This window comes from Leuresthes tenuis, unplaced genomic scaffold, assembly GCF_036924035.1.
Source record: "Leuresthes tenuis unplaced genomic scaffold, fLeuTen1.0.hap1 SCAF_22, whole genome shotgun sequence".
Classification (NCBI taxonomy): Eukaryota; Metazoa; Chordata; class Actinopteri; order Atheriniformes; family Atherinopsidae; genus Leuresthes; species Leuresthes tenuis.
Genome location: NW_027325376.1, coordinates 1,243,131 through 1,263,145, shown reverse-complemented (window position 1 = coordinate 1,263,145; position 20,015 = coordinate 1,243,131). Strand labels below are relative to the sequence as shown.

The 20,015-nt window shown below is 46.3% G+C and overlaps 1 protein-coding gene across 1 annotated transcript in view; it reads left to right on the top strand.

Annotated features, from left to right (window-relative positions):
- The window catches only part of LOC140281943 (kinesin-like protein KIF1C), a 48,407-nt gene that overhangs the window by 13,297 nt on the left and 15,095 nt on the right, over nucleotides 1-20,015 (top strand). Inside the window, exons 2-11 of the mRNA XM_072376463.1 lie at nucleotides 14,744-14,871; nucleotides 17,196-17,272; nucleotides 17,353-17,431; nucleotides 17,518-17,618; nucleotides 17,685-17,750; nucleotides 17,817-17,995; nucleotides 18,673-18,784; nucleotides 18,863-18,940; nucleotides 19,040-19,105; nucleotides 19,205-19,283. Of these exons, the coding sequence (XP_072232564.1) occupies nucleotides 14,766-14,871; nucleotides 17,196-17,272; nucleotides 17,353-17,431; nucleotides 17,518-17,618; nucleotides 17,685-17,750; nucleotides 17,817-17,995; nucleotides 18,673-18,784; nucleotides 18,863-18,940; nucleotides 19,040-19,105; nucleotides 19,205-19,283 (943 nt within the window). The 5' untranslated portion in view covers nucleotides 14,744-14,765. The remainder of the gene's footprint in view (nucleotides 1-14,743; nucleotides 14,872-17,195; nucleotides 17,273-17,352; nucleotides 17,432-17,517; nucleotides 17,619-17,684; nucleotides 17,751-17,816; nucleotides 17,996-18,672; nucleotides 18,785-18,862; nucleotides 18,941-19,039; nucleotides 19,106-19,204; nucleotides 19,284-20,015) is intronic.

Genomic DNA, 20,015 nt, shown 5'->3' with positions numbered 1-20,015 from the left:
GTCTGATTAGAGGAGTCACGGCACCTTTTGTGTGCAGCTGCAGCTTTTTATTGAACTGATCCCCGGCCGCGTTGCTGTGATAAGCTGCAGCAGGGAGTTGTTTTTAGCTCCGTTTTCTGTGTTTTTAGCTCCGTTTCAGGTGCTTTTAGCTCCGTTTCAGGTGTTTTTAGCGCCGTTTCAGGTGCTTTTAGCTCCGTTTCAGGTGCTTTTAGCTCCGTTTCAGGTGTTTTTAGCGCCGTTTCAGGTGCTTTTAGCTCAGTTTCAGGTATTTTTAGCTCCGTTTCAGGTGTTTTTAGCTCTGTTTCAGGTGCTTTTAGCGCCGTTTCAGGTATTTTTAGCTCTGTTTCAGGTGCTTTTAGCTCCGTTTCAGGTGTTTTTAGCTCCGTTTTCTGTGCTTTTAGCTCCGTTTCAGGTGTTTTTAGCTCCGTTTCAGATGCTTTTAGCTCCGTTTCAGGTGCATTTAGCTCCGTTTCAGGTGCTTTTAGCTCCGTTTCAGGTGTTTTTAGCTCTGTTTCAGATGCTTTTAGCTCCGTTTCAGGTGCATTTAGCTCCGTTTCAGGTGCTTTTAGCTCCGTTTCAGGTGTTTTTAGCTCAGTTTCAGGTGTTTTTAGCTCCGTTTCAGGTGTTTTTAGCTCTGTTTCAGATGCTTTTAGCTCTGTTTCAGATGCTTTTAGCTCCGTTTCAGGTGCTTTTAGCTCCGTTTCAGGTGCTTTTAGCGCCGTTTCAGGTGCATTTAGCTCCGTTTCAGGTGCTTTTAGCTCCGTTTCAGGCGTTTTTAGCTCTGTTTCAGGTGTTTTTAGCTCCGTTTCAGGTGTTTTTAGCTCTGTTTCAGGTGCATTTAGCTCCGTTTTCTGTGCTTTTAGCTCCGTTTCAGGTGTTTTTAGCTCCGTTTCAGGTGCTTTTAGCTCCGTTTCAGGTGCTTTTAGCTCCGTTTCAGGTGCATTTAGCTCCGTTTCAGGTGCTTTTAGCGCCGTTTCAGGTGTTTTTAGCTCCGTTTCAGGTGCATTTCCCAGAGATGTGGGTGGTGCATCCTTTTACTGCAGGTACAGGAAACATGATTTTAAACCCACAGCAGAGCTTTGGTGTTCCTGTTGGTGTGAATCAGCTGGAGAATAAGGTCAAAGTTTCCCTTTGTGGCTCTCTGTGAACAGCAGTCGCTCCCAGAAGCTTTTAATAGGTTTTAACAGAATCTGTATTTCCACACGACGCGCTGGGTTGGCCTCTGCCTCCCTACGCTGCCCTTTGTGTTGGGCTGTTGTGTAATTCCTGGCCTGCAGTCTCTGTGGAAGCCGATTGGCCGGCAGGGCTGCAGATTAAAGCCCAACAACAGCGATGACAACTGGAAGGTTTTCCTCTGATCCTGTGTGTGTTTGAACAGCTGGCTACTCTGAGTTAGTTACTGCATCTGGTTGAACGGGCTTGACTAGTTCAGCTGCTGTTGGCCACAGTAAGTGTGTGTTGGGATTCCTGCGGCATGAAGTCAGCGTTTCAGCTCGGGTCTGTGGTATGAAGGCTGCTCGCTCACCTAAACACACACACAATAAGATTAGAGTACAATCCAGTATCTGTGTCCACCATCTTGTCTGTGTGTGTTCCTGCTGCCACTGAGCTGTGTTGACAGAGCAAACACACACTCTGGGGCTGTTGTGTTTGTGCTGCATGAGCAGAAAACACCGACAGTGAATTATTTCTACAGCCTGAGTTCAGAGGCAGCAGAAACCAGGAGCTGCTGCACATCACATCAGCCAGAAGGAAAATATGATCAGACATGAACATAAACCCAGAATCTGAGGCAGAACCAGAGTTTTTATCAGTTCTCAGCAGCTTTAAAGTGAATCTCTGGTCTGAGCTCCTTTATTCTCCAACACAGCCTGAACCCTCTGAGACGAGCTTTCTGTCATTTCTTTAAGGAGTCTTCAGGAATAGTTCTCCGGGCTTCTTGAAGGACATCCCAAAGCTCTTCTTTGGATGTGGGCTGCCTTTTGTTCCGTTCTCTGTCAGATGATCCCACACTGCTTCAATAATGTTGAGGTCCGGGCTCTGGGGAGGATTCATCCCTCCATAAGACCTGCTGCCACTGATTTTCAGTCCACTTCTTGTGTCATTTGGCACAGCTCAGCCTTTTCTCCCTGTTTCCCTTCCTTAAGAACGGCTTCTTGACAGCCACCCTTCCATGGAGCCCATTTCTGATGAGGCTTGGGCCAACAGTAGATGGATCAGCTGAAGGTCCAGATGCATCTCTCAGGTCCTGTCAGGTCACAGCTGGATTTTTTCCTCTTTCTTAAGGACATCACTTTCAGATCCTGTTCATCTGCTGGAGATAGTTTTTTAGGCCTGACACTTCTTCTTTTGTCCTCCACTTGTCCAGTTTCCTCAAATGTTTTAAGGACACACTGCACACCATGCTGAGATATGCCAAGTTTTCAGCTAATAGCTCTTTGGGAATCACCTTGTTGCTGCAGAAATCCTATTTTCTGTCTGTCAAACTGTGTTTTCTTTGCTGTTTTTCATAGATGCAGCTAAAGAAATGGGAACAAATGATGTGTCTTTGTGAGATCCCTTGAGTTAGGAGCCTTTTTTCTGCTTACCTGCAAATTTAACAGGTAATAAAAGTGTAATTATTTACACAATGTTAGAAATGATAAATAAATTAGAGGAAAATGATTCTTTCCTTTTCTCCTGCTTAGAAACAGAACTCTGTGGTGGTCACACTGAAACGTCACAGAGTGATGCATCTTCTCTCACAGACAGTCTTTGTCACAGCTTTCTTTAACCAGCAGAGGTTGACCAGTTAACTGGAATTAGCTGCTCCAGTAAAGCGCAGGATCAGCTGATGTTACCTGCAGGTTAACAGGGACGTGTTCACAGCTTGTTGAACCTGGATCTGAAGTAGAACCAGAACCAGAATGGACCTGAAAGCTGCTCTCGGTGTTTTAACCTTCCTGTCTGTGTAATGAGTCGTTATCTGGTTAAACTTTAACGTGTTTAGTTCCACACAGATGAGGCGTGTGTGTTCACGTTGGAGCCATGACAACGTTTTAGTTGTTGTTTTTAGGGTTGAACAACTTCATCGCATCACATGTTTAATTAGATGAGACTGAAGGAAAGAGTCTGTTTGTTTCGGTCTGCAGATGTCACTGGGATTTACCACATAACTGGAAACTAAATCAGAAGCACAATGGATCAAGTTCACAGCAGGAATGCAGCTCTGTGAGATCAGAGCTTCAGTAATTATCACCTTCAGTCTCTCTGGAATATTTCAGCTCCCACCTCAGCAGACATGAAGACTCTGACTGTCAGGTGTTCACTAAAGGGAAACGGATTCTCAGGAACTCTTCTTTGTGTTTATCACCATGAGACACGCCAGAGAGGCGGGATCAGAGAATCCCTCTCCCAGCGTTTAAAAACTATGGATTTGACACAGTTTTTGGGTCCATAAAAGACAAAGTTTAACGCAGACACCAACGCTAGAAACTCACAGTGACTGACGTGGCGTGAAGAATCGCAGCTTCAGACACATCTGAGGAGGATCCTCAGTGCCAGGAACTGAAAAACATGTTATAACACTGTGATTTAACACTGGCACAGAGGTGATTTAACACTGGCACAGAGGTGATTTAACACTGGCACAGAGGTGATTTAACAGTGGCACAGAGGTGATTTAACACTGGCACAGCAGTGATTTAACACTGGCATAGAGGTGATTTAACAGTGGCACAGAGGTGATTTAACACTGGCACAGAGGTGATTTAACACTGGCACAGAGGTGATTTAACAGTGGCACAGCAGTGATTTAACACTGGCATAGAGGTGATTTAACAGTGGCACAGAGGTGATTTAACACTGGCACAGCAGTGATTTAACACTGGCATAGAGGTGATTTAACACTGGCACAGAGGTGATTTAACACTGGCACAGAGGTGATTTAACACTGGCACAGCAGTGATTTAACACTGGCACAGAGGTGATTTAACACTGGCACAGAGGTGATTTAACACTGGCACAGAGGTGATTTAACACTGGCACAGAGGTGATTTAACAGTGGCACAGAGGTGATTTAACACTGGCACAGAGGTGATTTAACACTGGCACAGCAGTGATTTAACAGTGGCACAGAGGTGATTTAACACTGGCACAGCGGTGATTTAACACTGGCACAGCGGTGATTTAACAGTGGCACAGCAGTGATTTAACAGTGGCACAGCAGTGATTTAACAGTGGCACAGCAGTGATTTAACAGTGGCACAGCAGTGATTTAACACTGGCACAGCTGTGATTTAACACTGGCACAGAGGTGATTTAACACTGGCACAGCGGTGATTTAACACTGGCACAGCAGTGATTTAACACTGGCACAGAGGTGATTTAACACTGGCACAGCAGTGATTTAACAGTGGCACAGCAGTGATTTAACAGTGGCACAGAGGTGATTTAACACTGGCACAGCAGTGATTTAACACTGGCACAGCAGTGATTTAACACTGGCACAGCTGTGATTTAACAGTGGCACAGAGGTGATTTAACAGTGGCACAGAGGTGATTTAACACTGGCACAGCAGTGATTTAACACTGGCACAGCTGTGATTTAACAGTGGCACAGAGGTGATTTAACAGTGGCACAGAGGTGATTTAACACTGGCACAGCAGTGATTTAACAGTGGCACAGAGGTGATTTAACAGTGGCACAGCTGTGATTTAACAGTGGCACAGAGGTGATTTAACACTGGCACAGAGGTGATTTAACACTGGCACAGCAGTGATTTAACACTGGCACAGAGGTGATTTAACACTGGCACAGCAGTGATTTAACACTGGCACAGCAGTGATTTAACACTGGCACAGCAGTGATTTAACACTGGCACAGAGGTGATTTAACACTGGCACAGCAGTGATTTAACAGTGGCACAGCAGTGATTTAACACTGGCACAGAGGTGATTTAACACTGGCACAGAGGTGATTTAACACTGGCACAGCAGTGATTTAACAGTGGCACAGAGGTGATTTAACAGTGGCACAGCTGTGATTTAACAGTGGCACAGAGGTGATTTAACACTGGCACAGAGGTGATTTAACACTGGCACAGCAGTGATTTAACACTGGCACAGAGGTGATTTAACACTGGCACAGCAGTGATTTAACACTGGCACAGCAGTGATTTAACACTGGCACAGCAGTGATTTAACACTGGCACAGAGGTGATTTAACACTGGCACAGCAGTGATTTAACAGTGGCACAGCAGTGATTTAACACTGGCACAGAGGTGATTTAACACTGGCACAGCAGTGATTTAACAGTGGCACAGCAGTGATTTAACAGTGGCACAGCAGTGATTTAACACTGGCACAGCTGTGATTTAACACTGGCACAGAGGTGATTTAACACTGGCACAGCGGTGATTTAACACTGGCACAGCAGTGATTTAACACTGGCACAGAGGTGATTTAACACTGGCACAGCAGTGATTTAACACTGGCATAGAGGTGATTTAACACTGGCACAGAGGTGATTTAACAGTGGCACAGAGGTGATTTAACACTGGCACAGAGGTGATTTAACACTGGCACAGCAGTGATTTAACACTGGCACAGAGGTGATTTAACACTGGCACAGCGGTGATTTAACACTGGCACAGCGGTGATTTAACAGTGGCACAGCAGTGATTTAACAGTGGCACAGCAGTGATTTAACAGTGGCACAGCAGTGATTTAACAGTGGCACAGCAGTGATTTAACAGTGGCACAGCAGTGATTTAACACTGGCACAGCTGTGATTTAACACTGGCACAGAGGTGATTTAACACTGGCACAGCGGTGATTTAACACTGGCACAGCAGTGATTTAACACTGGCACAGAGGTGATTTAACACTGGCACAGCAGTGATTTAACAGTGGCACAGCAGTGATTTAACAGTGGCACAGAGGTGATTTAACACTGGCACAGCAGTGATTTAACACTGGCACAGCAGTGATTTAACACTGGCACAGCAGTGATTTAACACTGGCACAGCAGTGATTTAACAGTGGCACAGAGGTGATTTAACAGTGGCACAGAGGTGATTTAACACTGGCACAGCAGTGATTTAACACTGGCACAGAGGTGATTTAACAGTGGCACAGAGGTGATTTAACACTGGCACAGAGGTGATTTAACACTGGCACAGCAGTGATTTAACACTGGCACAGAGGTGATTTAACACTGGCACAGCGGTGATTTAACACTGGCACAGCGGTGATTTAACAGTGGCACAGCAGTGATTTAACAGTGGCACAGCAGTGATTTAACAGTGGCACAGCAGTGATTTAACAGTGGCACAGCAGTGATTTAACAGTGGCACAGCAGTGATTTAACACTGGCACAGCTGTGATTTAACACTGGCACAGAGGTGATTTAACACTGGCACAGCGGTGATTTAACACTGGCACAGCAGTGATTTAACACTGGCACAGAGGTGATTTAACACTGGCACAGCAGTGATTTAACAGTGGCACAGCAGTGATTTAACAGTGGCACAGAGGTGATTTAACACTGGCACAGCAGTGATTTAACACTGGCACAGCAGTGATTTAACACTGGCACAGCAGTGATTTAACACTGGCACAGCAGTGATTTAACAGTGGCACAGAGGTGATTTAACAGTGGCACAGAGGTGATTTAACACTGGCACAGCAGTGATTTAACACTGGCACAGAGGTGATTTAACACTGGCACAGCTGTGATTTAACAGTGGCACAGAGGTGATTTAACAGTGGCACAGAGGTGATTTAACACTGGCACAGCAGTGATTTAACACTGGCACAGAGGTGATTTAACACTGGCACAGCAGTGATTTAACAGTGGCACAGAGGTGATTTAACAGTGGCACAGCTGTGATTTAACAGTGGCACAGAGGTGATTTAACACTGGCACAGAGGTGATTTAACACTGGCACAGCAGTGATTTAACACTGGCACAGAGGTGATTTAACACTGGCACAGCAGTGATTTAACACTGGCACAGCAGTGATTTAACACTGGCACAGCAGTGATTTAACACTGGCACAGAGGTGATTTAACACTGGCACAGCAGTGATTTAACAGTGGCACAGCAGTGATTTAACACTGGCACAGAGGTGATTTAACACTGGCACAGAGGTGATTTAACACTGGCACAGCAGTGATTTAACAGTGGCACAGAGGTGATTTAACAGTGGCACAGCTGTGATTTAACAGTGGCACAGAGGTGATTTAACACTGGCACAGAGGTGATTTAACACTGGCACAGCAGTGATTTAACACTGGCACAGAGGTGATTTAACACTGGCACAGCAGTGATTTAACACTGGCACAGCAGTGATTTAACACTGGCACAGAGGTGATTTAACACTGGCACAGAGGTGATTTAACACTGGCACAGAGGTGATTTAACACTGGCACAGAGGTGATTTAACACTGGCACAGCAGTGATTTAACACTGGCACAGAGGTGATTTAACAGTGGCACAGCAGTGATTTAACACTGGCACAGAGGTGATTTAACACTGGCACAGCAGTGATTTAACACTGGCACAGAGGTGATTTAACACTGGCACAGCAGTGATTTAACACTGGCACAGAGGTGATTTAACACTGGCACAGAGGTGATTTAACACTGGCACAGAGGTGATTTAACACTGGCACAGCAGTGATTTAACAGTGGCACAGCAGTGATTTAACACTGGCACAGAGGTGATTTAACACTGGCACAGCAGTGATTTAACACTGGCACAGCGGTGATTTAACACTGGCACAGCAGTGATTTAACACTGGCACAGAGGTGATTTAACACTGGCACAGCAGTGATTTAACACTGGCACAGCAGTGATTTAACACTGGCACAGAGGTGATTTAACACTGGCACAGAGGTGATTTAACACTGGCACAGCAGTGATTTAACACTGGCACAGAGGTGATTTAACACTGGCACAGAGGTGATTTAACAGTGGCACAGAGGTGATTTAACAGTGGCACAGCAGTGATTTAACACTGGCACAGAGGTGATTTAACACTGGCACAGCAGTGATTTAACACTGGCACAGAGGTGATTTAACACTGGCACAGAGGTGATTTAACACTGGCACAGAGGTGATTTAACACTGGCACAGCAGTGATTTAACACTGGCACAGCAGTGATTTAACACTGGCACAGCAGTGATTTAACACTGGCACAGCAGTGATTTAACACTGGCACAGCAGTGATTTAACACTGGCACAGCTGTGATTTAACAGTGGCACAGAGGTGATTTAACAGTGGCACAGAGGTGATTTAACACTGGCACAGCAGTGATTTAACACTGGCACAGAGGTGATTTAACACTGGCACAGCAGTGATTTAACAGTGGCACAGAGGTGATTTAACAGTGGCACAGCTGTGATTTAACAGTGGCACAGAGGTGATTTAACACTGGCACAGAGGTGATTTAACACTGGCACAGCAGTGATTTAACACTGGCACAGAGGTGATTTAACACTGGCACAGCAGTGATTTAACACTGGCACAGCAGTGATTTAACACTGGCACAGCAGTGATTTAACACTGGCACAGAGGTGATTTAACACTGGCACAGCAGTGATTTAACAGTGGCACAGAGGTGATTTAACACTGGCACAGAGGTGATTTAACACTGGCACAGAGGTGATTTAACACTGGCACAGAGGTGATTTAACACTGGCACAGCAGTGATTTAACACTGGCACAGAGGTGATTTAACAGTGGCACAGCTGTGATTTAACACTGGCACAGCAGTGATTTAACACTGGCACAGAGGTGATTTAACACTGGCACAGAGGTGATTTAACACTGGCACAGCAGTGATTTAACAGTGGCACAGCAGTGATTTAACACTGGCACAGAGGTGATTTAACACTGGCACAGCAGTGATTTAACACTGGCACAGAGGTGATTTAACACTGGCACAGAGGTGATTTAACACTGGCACAGCAGTGATTTAACAGTGGCACAGCAGTGATTTAACACTGGCACAGAGGTGATTTAACACTGGCACAGCAGTGATTTAACACTGGCACAGCGGTGATTTAACACTGGCACAGCAGTGATTTAACACTGGCACAGAGGTGATTTAACACTGGCACAGCAGTGATTTAACACTGGCACAGCAGTGATTTAACACTGGCACAGAGGTGATTTAACACTGGCACAGAGGTGATTTAACACTGGCACAGCAGTGATTTAACACTGGCACAGAGGTGATTTAACACTGGCACAGAGGTGATTTAACACTGGCACAGAGGTGATTTAACACTGGCACAGCAGTGATTTAACACTGGCACAGAGGTGATTTAACACTGGCACAGAGGTGATTTAACAGTGGCACAGAGGTGATTTAACAGTGGCACAGCAGTGATTTAACACTGGCACAGCAGTGATTTAACACTGGCACAGAGGTGATTTAACACTGGCACAGCAGTGATTTAACACTGGCACAGCAGTGATTTAACACTGGCACAGAGGTGATTTAACACTGGCACAGAGGTGATTTAACAGTGGCACAGAGGTGATTTAACACTGGCACAGCAGTGATTTAACACTGGCACAGAGGTGATTTAACACTGGCACAGAGGTGATTTAACACTGGCACAGAGGTGATTTAACACTGGCACAGCAGTGATTTAACACTGGCACAGAGGTGATTTAACACTGGCACAGAGGTGATTTAACAGTGGCACAGAGGTGATTTAACACTGGCACAGCAGTGATTTAACACTGGCACAGCAGTGATTTAACACTGGCACAGAGGTGATTTAACACTGGCACAGAGGTGATTTAACAGTGGCACAGAGGTGATTTAACAGTGGCACAGCAGTGATTTAACACTGGCACAGAGGTGATTTAACAGTGGCACAGAGGTGATTTAACAGTGGCACAGCAGTGATTTAACACTGGCACAGAGGTGATTTAACACTGGCACAGCAGTGATTTAACACTGGCACAGAGGTGATTTAACACTGGCACAGAGGTGATTTAACAGTGGCACAGAGGTGATTTAACAGTGGCACAGCAGTGATTTAACACTGGCACAGCAGTGATTTAACAGTGGCACAGCAGTGATTTAACACTGGCACAGCAGTGATTTAACAGTGGCACAGCAGTGATTTAACACTGGCACAGAGGTGATTTAACACTGGCACAGCAGTGATTTAACACTGGCACAGCAGTGATTTAACAGTGGCACAGCAGTGATTTAACACTGGCACAGAGGTGATTTAACACTGGCACAGCAGTGATTTAACACTGGCACAGAGGTGATTTAACACTGGCACAGAGGTGATTTAACACTGGCACAGCAGTGATTTAACAGTGGCACAGCAGTGATTTAACACTGGCACAGAGGTGATTTAACACTGGCACAGCAGTGATTTAACACTGGCACAGCAGTGATTTAACACTGGCACAGAGGTGATTTAACACTGGCACAGAGGTGATTTAACACTGGCACAGAGGTGATTTAACACTGGCACAGAGGTGATTTAACACTGGCACAGCAGTGATTTAACACTGGCACAGAGGTGATTTAACACTGGCACAGCAGTGATTTAACAGTGGCACAGAGGTGATTTAACACTGGCACAGCGGTGATTTAACACTGGCACAGAGGTGATTTAACACTGGCACAGAGGTGATTTAACACTGGCACAGCAGTGATTTAACAGTGGCACAGCAGTGATTTAACACTGGCACAGAGGTGATTTAACACTGGCACAGCAGTGATTTAACACTGGCACAGCAGTGATTTAACACTGGCACAGAGGTGATTTAACACTGGCACAGAGGTGATTTAACACTGGCACAGAGGTGATTTAACACTGGCACAGCAGTGATTTAACACTGGCACAGAGGTGATTTAACACTGGCACAGCAGTGATTTAACACTGGCACAGAGGTGATTTAACACTGGCACAGCAGTGATTTAACAGTGGCACAGAGGTGATTTAACACTGGCACAGCGGTGATTTAACACTGGCACAGAGGTGATTTAACACTGGCACAGCAGTGATTTAACAGTGGCACAGCAGTGATTTAACAGTGGCACAGCTGTGATTTAACACTGGCACAGCTGTGATTTAACAGTGGAACAGCAGTGATTTAACACTGGCACAGCTGTGATTTAACACTGGCACAGAGGTGATTTAACACTGGCACAGCGGTGATTTAACACTGGCACAGAGGTGATTTAACACTGGCACAGCAGTGATTTAACACTGGCACAGCAGTGATTTAACAGTGGCACAGCAGTGATTTAACACTGGCACAGCAGTGATTTAACAGTGGAACAGCAGTGATTTAACACTGGCACAGCAGTGATTTAACACTGGCACAGAGGTGATTTAACAGTGGCACAGAGGTGATTTAACACTGGCACAGAGGTGATTTAACACTGGCACAGCAGTGATTTAACAGTGGCACAGAGGTGATTTAACACTGGCACAGCGGTGATTTAACACTGGCACAGAGGTGATTTAACACTGGCACAGCAGTGATTTAACACTGGCACAGCAGTGATTTAACACTGGCACAGAGGTGATTTAACACTGGCACAGAGGTGATTTAACACTGGCACAGAGGTGATTTAACACTGGCACAGCAGTGATTTAACACTGGCACAGAGGTGATTTAACAGTGGCACAGAGGTGATTTAACACTGGCACAGAGGTGATTTAACACTGGCACAGCAGTGATTTAACAGTGGCACAGAGGTGATTTAACACTGGCACAGCGGTGATTTAACACTGGCACAGAGGTGATTTAACACTGGCACAGCAGTGATTTAACAGTGGCACAGCAGTGATTTAACAGTGGCACAGCTGTGATTTAACACTGGCACAGCTGTGATTTAACAGTGGAACAGCAGTGATTTAACACTGGCACAGCTGTGATTTAACACTGGCACAGAGGTGATTTAACACTGGCACAGCGGTGATTTAACACTGGCACAGAGGTGATTTAACACTGGCACAGCAGTGATTTAACACTGGCACAGCAGTGATTTAACAGTGGCACAGAGGTGATTTAACACTGGCACAGAGGTGATTTAACAGTGGCACAGCAGTGATTTAACACTGGCACAGCAGTGATTTAACAGTGGAACAGCAGTGATTTAACACTGGCACAGCAGTGATTTAACACTGGCACAGAGGTGATTTAACACTGGCACAGCAGTGATTTAACACTGGCACAGAGGTGATTTAACAGAGGTGAGATGTTATCTAAACATGTGCACTCAGAGTCTCCATGTGAGGTGTGCCGTGTTGTTGGTTCGATTTCTGGCGTCTTGTGCTGCCGTGACGACCAGCAAAGCACGGAAACCTGGGACCGTGCTAAACTTTTTATAAAGTCGGTCCGTTTTCATGATGCTAACAACCATTTATCTCATGTCACACGGGTTATCCTCAGAACCAACAGAGCGGCTCGGTTCAGCTGAGTTCAGTCGGTCTGGGAGGGGTCCAAACGTCCCGGTGCTGTCACAGAGATGTTAAAGAGAGACTTTGGTGCAAAGTGCCCTGAGATGACTGCAAAGGGGAGTTCTGCCCGGGCTGCGGGACGCTGGTTCTGTGATGAATTGGGTTCTTAATAAAAGCAGCGCTGCCTCCTCTCAGGCTGAGCTGACCTCCTCTGCATCTACAGACGGGGTTTTGGTGTGTGTGCTCACCATCTGATTTGTGTGTGTTTGCATGTGAGTCCTGGGTGTGTCGCTCTGTCGTTGGTGGACTCATTCAGAGGGAAACCAACCGACTCTCTCAGTCTCACATGACCTGAATGAGGTGGTATCAGGAAATCTCCTTCACTGTTTCACACAGAAATCTGACCTCTGTTCACCCATCTGAGGCCTGCTTGGAAAACACACCGACAGCAGCTCTGGTTACAGCTCCTGAACCAACAGCCTGCATGTATCTGCTGAACCTGACGGAGATCTGGTTTCATCAGTGTTGGCTGCTCTGTTTGGGAGTGTTTCTGTCCTCCAATCAGACTGAAAAGGATCATTTCTGTGTGTGTGAGTGATTAACGACACGGTGGCAGCAGCCTGACATCCTAAAGTCGAGGCTTGATCAGTTTGTTTTGTCACATGACAACCGTTATCTAAGCAGAAGGTGATCGTGTTTTTCTTTCATCTTTATCAGAACTTTTGATGTTTTCCTCCTTTTCTGCTGCAGCTGAACTCATTTAAAGCCCAAATAAAGAGAAAAACACCATTAAAATATTATTGACAGATATTTGTTTCAGTTTCACGCTGAAATGGTTGCTGTCAGCTCATTTTAAACGAATGTAATAAGAGCGTTCACTTTCTTCTTCTGTGGTTTCCTTTGGCTGACCTGCCCGGTCGAGAAGATTTAAAGCAGAGCGTGCAGAGATTTAAAGTTCAGGACGGTTTTAGTCGGTATCTTCTACAGTAAATGGCATCAATAGAGCAGCTGATCACTGTCATCAGCAGCTGATTCTGTCAACCGAAGGTCATTGATCAGGGAAGATGCTCCACAGCACAATCTGAGTTTTTATCAACAGAGTGAGACGTCTTGTCTCTGGAGGATCTCAGGAGACACTGTATTCACATCAGATCAATCAAACTTACACATTTCACACTAAAGGACTCATTTCAGGTTGACAAAGAGGACGAAAACACGCACGAGTTGTAAAAATCAACTTTAGAATGAGAAAAGGAAGAAAAATAAGAACAGATGAAAGATTTGATGCTCAGGACAAAATGTTCTCTGATGTTCACCGTGAGTCGGTGTGGAATGTCTTTATTAGAGAGCGCTGAGGCCCAAATTACAGAGCGCACACACACGTGCACACACACGTGCACACACACGTGCACACCTGCTGATGCACTCTGAGCTGATCAATAACTCTGCATGTTCTCATAGATGAGTGAAAGGCTGCCGACAGTTTAGTAGTAAAAACACACGTGCACACGCGCACGTGCACACGCACGGTAACCGTATCTGACAGGACTTTTTCCCAGACGGTTGTGTTTAACTTTGTGAGTTCAGAGGCCTGAGGTGGGGGTGTTTCATCAAAGATAAACAAAAGAAAAAAGACAAAGAGAAGAGATAGAAAGAAGAGACGATGAGGCAGAAACAGAGGTGGAAAGGAGTGTGGTTTCCATGGTGATGCATAACACATAACAGGACAGGAATGCAAAGAGAGGGGAAAATGGAAAGAAGAGGAGAAGGGAGGAGTTCAGGGAAGGGGAATGAAAAGAGGAATGAGCAGCAAACAGTGAGGAAGAGGAGAGGAAGGCTGAAGAAAGACCAACAGAGGAGGAGAGAAGATGAGAAATGATTGAGAAAAAGTGAGGAAAAATGGGGCTCTGATCTTAAAGGAGAGGAGGAAAGGGTTAGGAGAAAAGAATGAAAGAGGGAGGAAATGCTAAAGCAGCAAGAAGAAGAGACAGAAAGAGGGAGGAGAAGAAGAAAGGAATGAAAAGTGTAAAAGGAGGAGGAAAGAGGAATGTTGAGGGGAAGGAAAAGTATGTGGGAGGAGGAAAGACCTGAAAAAGGAAAGCTGGGATTGGAAAAAGAGGAAAAAAGAGCGGGAACGCTGTCTCATAAAATGAAAAAAAGACGAGTCAGCAAGAAAAAAGAGAAGAAGAGAAAGATGAACTCATTTTAGTTTGAATCAGAAGAGAAAATAAGAAAAGTTTCAGGCTGATTTATCTTTAAAGTGTGTGTTCTGTCTGTCTGACCCTGCCCTCTGATTGGCTGTCCTCAGGGGGAGTGGGCGGAGCTGAAAGATGGCGGGTGCATCGGTGAAGGTGGCGGTGCGAGTCCGTCCGTTCAACACCAGAGAGTTGGGCCGCAACGCCAAGTGTGTGATCCAGATGCAGGGAAACACCACCTGTGAGACCAAAGAACACGCACACACACGTGCACACACACGTGCACACACACACGTGCACACACACACACACTGATCACTTCAGAACCAGGTTCTCACCTGAGCCCAGAAACCAGCCCTTTGATGGAAGCTGCTGTTTTAGGAGGAGAAACTCCACCGATAACTTGGTATTATTAACGTTTTTACCGCGTTTATTTTTAAAAAGAACTTAAAATGCGTGTAAATGACGGCGCAGCGGAACCCGTGCTGTGCATACGCAGAACAACGCAGAACAATACCCAGAACAACGCAGAACAACGCAGAACAATACGCAGAACAACCCAGAACAACCCAGAACAATACAGAACAATACGCAGAACAATACCCAGAACAACGCAGAACAATACGCAGAACAATACCCAGAACAATACGCAGAACAACCCAGAACAATACCCAGAACAATACAGAACAATACGCAGAACAACGCAGAACAATACGCAGAACAACGCAGAACAATACCCAGAACAACGCAGAACAATACGCAGAACAACGCAGAACAATACCCAGAACAATACAGAACAATACGCAGAACAACACAGAACAATACCCAGAACAACGCAGAACAATACGCAGAACAACCCAGAACAATACCCAGAACAATACAGAACAATACGCAGAACAACACAGAACAATACCCAGAACAACGCAGAACAATACCCAGAACAATACAGAACAATACGCAGAACAACGCAGAACAATACGCAGAACAACGCAGAACAATACGCAGAACAACGCAGAACAATACCCAGAACAATACGCAGAACAATACGCAGAACAACACAGAACAATACCCAGAACAACGCAGAACAATACGCAGAACAACGCAGAACAATACGCAGAACAACGCAGAACAATACCCAGAACAATACGCAGAACAATACGCAGAACAACACAGAACAATACCCAGAACAACGCAGAACAATACGCAGAACAACCCAGAACAATACCCAGAACAATACAGAACAATACGCAGAACAACGCAGAACAATACGCAGAACAACGCAGAACAATACGCAGAACAACGCAGAACAATACCCAGAACAATACGCAGAACAATACGCAGAACAACACAGAACAATACCCAGAACAACGCAGAACAATACGCAGAACAACCCAGAACAATACCCAGAACAATACAGAACAATACGCAGAACAATACGCAGAACAACCCAGAACAATACCCAGAACAATACAGAACAATACGCAGAACAACGCAGAACAATACGCAGAACAACGCAGAACAATACGCAGAACAATACGCAGAACAATACGCAGAACAATACGCAGAACAACGCAGAACAATACCCAGAACAATACGCAGAACAATACGCAGAACAATACCCAGAACAATACGCAGAACATCGCAGAACAACCCAGAACAATACCCAGAACAACCCAGAACACTGCTCAGGCCGACGTGAACAACGTGAGCAAAAAGACAAAAACATCACTTGTTCTTAGTGCATTAATTAGTGTGGGTTTAATATTTCTCATCACCTGTAGCGTAGGTACACCTGGGAACACCTGGGAACCTCTGGGTACACCTGGGAACACCTGGGAACCTCTGGGAACACCTGGGAACCTCTGGGTACACCTGGGAACCTCTGGGTACACCTGGGAACCCCTGGGAACACCTGGGAACCTCTGGGTACACCTGGGAACCCCTGGGAACACCTGGGAACCTCTGGATACACCTGGGAACCGCTGGGAACACCTGGGAACCTCTGGGTACACCTGGGAACCTCTGGGTACACCTGGGAACCTCTGGGAACACCTGGGAACCTCTGGGTACACCTGGGAACCTCTGGGAACACCTGGGAACCTCTGGGTACACCTGGGAACACCTAGGAACGAGCAACCAGCTGAATTAGCTGCAGTTTACTGGCTTGAAACGGGCGACAGCTGTTAGCTGCAGGCTAACATTGCCCACTAGCTTAGCTGGCTAACAGCCTGCTCCTCACTCTCTCTGGGTTAGAGGTTCTCACACATTAAAGCAGACCTCAGGAGGCCTCTGGCCGTCATGTGACCTCTTGACCCCGCGCTAATAAACTGACGCGCACACGCTTTATTAATAGCCTTTGCTGTTTTTAGCACTCGTCTGAACGTGCGCTCACGTGCACAGACACACGCACCCGGGCTCGTCGTCTGTTCTGCGCACGGCGGAGCGCTCACGTGCAGATTTCACCTTCAGAGTAGCAGCTGGTGCGGCATCTCTGTGGTTTTGGGCTTCAGACGACATTCTGCTGCCACCTGAAGTCCTTCTTTAACCCTCTTCTTTGCTTTCCAGGCATCTCCAACCCCAAACAGCCCAAAGATGGAGCCAAGAACTTCACATTCGACTACTCTTACTGGTCACACACAACGGTGCTCACTCACACTTTCACACACACACAGAAAACCTTCAGGGCCGGCTAACAGCTAACAGCCGTGTGTCTGATCCGCAGAACGAGGACCCCGGCTTTGCTTCCCAGAGGCAGGTCTATAAGGACATCGGAGAGGAGATGCTGCTGCACGCCTTCGAAGGTAAGACGCCCTGAAATCTCAGCTCAAACTCCCCGGAGGCTCAGAAATGAAAGCTGTCGAGCAAAAGCTGATTTTTTTGCTTTCAGGCTACAATGTGTGTATCTTTGCGTACGGCCAGACGGGCGGAGGGAAGAGCTACACCATGATGGGCAAACAGGAGCCCGGACAGGAGGGCATCATCCCGCAGGTAGGCACCGAAGACGGGATGGACCCGGTGCAGAAGCATGAATAAAACATGTGTTTGTGCTCTCAGCTGTGTGAGGAGCTGTTCCAGAGGACGGGAGAGAACACAGACCCAGACCTCACCTACTCTGTGGAGGTAGGCACACTTCCAGCTCTACTCCTTCACTCCTGAGCGGATGCTGAGATCCTCTCCTCCATCCAGGTGTCCTACATGGAGATCTACTGCGAGCGGGTTCGGGACCTGCTGAACCCAAAGTCCCAGGGGACTCTGCGGGTCCGGGAGCATCCCATCCTGGGGCCCTACGTGGAGGATCTGTCCAAGCTGGCTGTGACCGGATTCTCCGACATCCAGGACCTGATGGATGCTGGCAACAAAGCCCGGTCAGTCGCCTTTCTGTGGCTGCATGACAGGAGCTTAAATACATGTTTAGAACACGTTAAAGTCGTATTAAAACAGGATACAAGCGTAAAAGGCAGGGTTATAAGCCCGGATGGACATGGAGCTGTATGTTTACCACTAAGAGACGAATAAAGTTGGCTGAGCAGCCGGAGCTCAAAGCAGCTGAAATATTCATGAACAGGGAAAAGAAGCAAAGTGTAGGAAGCTGGAAGCTCTCACAGCTGATTTATGGAAGTCTCAGCGAAAGCAGGTTGATCTAAAGAAGTAAAAAATGAGTTGGAAATAGATAAAAACAAGATAAAAACATCCGACATGTGAAAAATGAAGAAGAAGAACTGAAAATACTGAAATAATTCAAACTGAGGAGCTTACATGTGTTATCATGTTGCCTTCAGACCCAGAGAGCAAATCAAAAGCTGTTCAGATGCATTCTGGGAAATGTAGGAAACAACAGCAAAGCATAAAATCACTGAACACAGAATAAAATGGGTTTTATTTACTTACTTTAGTGAGAACAGCAAAGACAGAATTACTGAAACTGAAATATCTGAATCAATATGAAACCGAATGGTTTGGATCCGGTTCGATACCCGGTTCGATACCCGGGCCCGGCGGCCGCCCAGCGGGCAGAAACTGACCGACCCGCCATCTCTTGCAGAACGGTTGCGGCCACCAACATGAACGAGACGTCGTCCAGGTCGCATGCCGTCTTCACCATCGTGTTCACCCAGAAACGGCGAGACCAGATGACCAGCCTGGACACGGAGAAGGTGCGTGTTTGTGTTCTGTCCGTGTGAGGACTGCCGCTGTGCTCCGGCTGAGTTCGCCTGCCGTCTGTCTGTGTTCAGGTCAGTAAGATCAGCCTGGTGGACCTCGCTGGCAGTGAGCGCGCAGACTCTTCAGGGGCGAAGGGAACTCGACTCAAGGTCAGAGGTCACACGAGTGGCGCCGCCGCGTCACTTCAGCACCGTGAGTTCATGTGTGGAAGCTGCTCATCTCTGACTCGTTTTGTTCTGTTCCTGCAGGAGGGAGCGAACATAAACAAATCTCTGACCACGTTAGGAAAAGTGATATCAGCTCTAGCAGAAATGGTAGCTCCGCCCTCATTTTCTCTAATGAAATAGTTACAGCTGAGCAGCAGCAGATGGTTCTGCTTCAGAAACTGACCGCTTCTCATCTCTCATCTGCAGCAGAGCAGCAAGAAGAGGAAAAGTGACTTTATTCCCTACAGAGACTCCGTTCTCACCTGGCTACTGAAGGAAAACCTGGGTGAGGATAAGACCAGACCAGACTCTAAACTGGTAGAACAACTACAGAACAGAACTGTAGAACTCAGTGTGGAACAACTACAGAACTGTAGAACTCAGCATAGAACAACTACAGAACAGAACTGTAGAACTCAGTGTAGAACAACTACAGAACAGAACTGTGGAACTCAGCGTAGAACAGCTGCAGAACAGAACTGTAGAACTCAGCGTAGAACAACTGCAGAACTGTAGAACTCAGTGTAGAACAACTACAGAACTGTAGAACTCAGCGTAGAACAACTACAGAACAGAACTGTAGAACTCAGCGTGGAACAACTGCAGAACAGAACTGTAGAACTCAGCGTAGAACAGCTGCAGAACAGAACTGTAGAACTCAGCGTAGAACAACTACAGAACAGAACTGTAGAACTCAGTGTGGAACAACTACAGAACTGTAGAACTCAGTGTAGAACAACTACAGAACTGTAGAACTCAGTGTAGAACAACTGCAGAACAGAACTGTAGAACTCAGCGTAGAACAACTACAGAACTGTAGAACTGTAGAACTCAGCGTAGAACAGCTGCAGAACAGAACTGTAGAACTCAGCGTAGAACAGCTGCAGAACAGAACTGTAGAACTCAGCGTAGAACAACTACAGAACAGAACTGTAGAACTCAGCGTAGAACAACTACAGAACTGTAGAACTCAGCGTAGAACAACTACAGAACAGAACTGTAGAACTCAGCGTGGAAC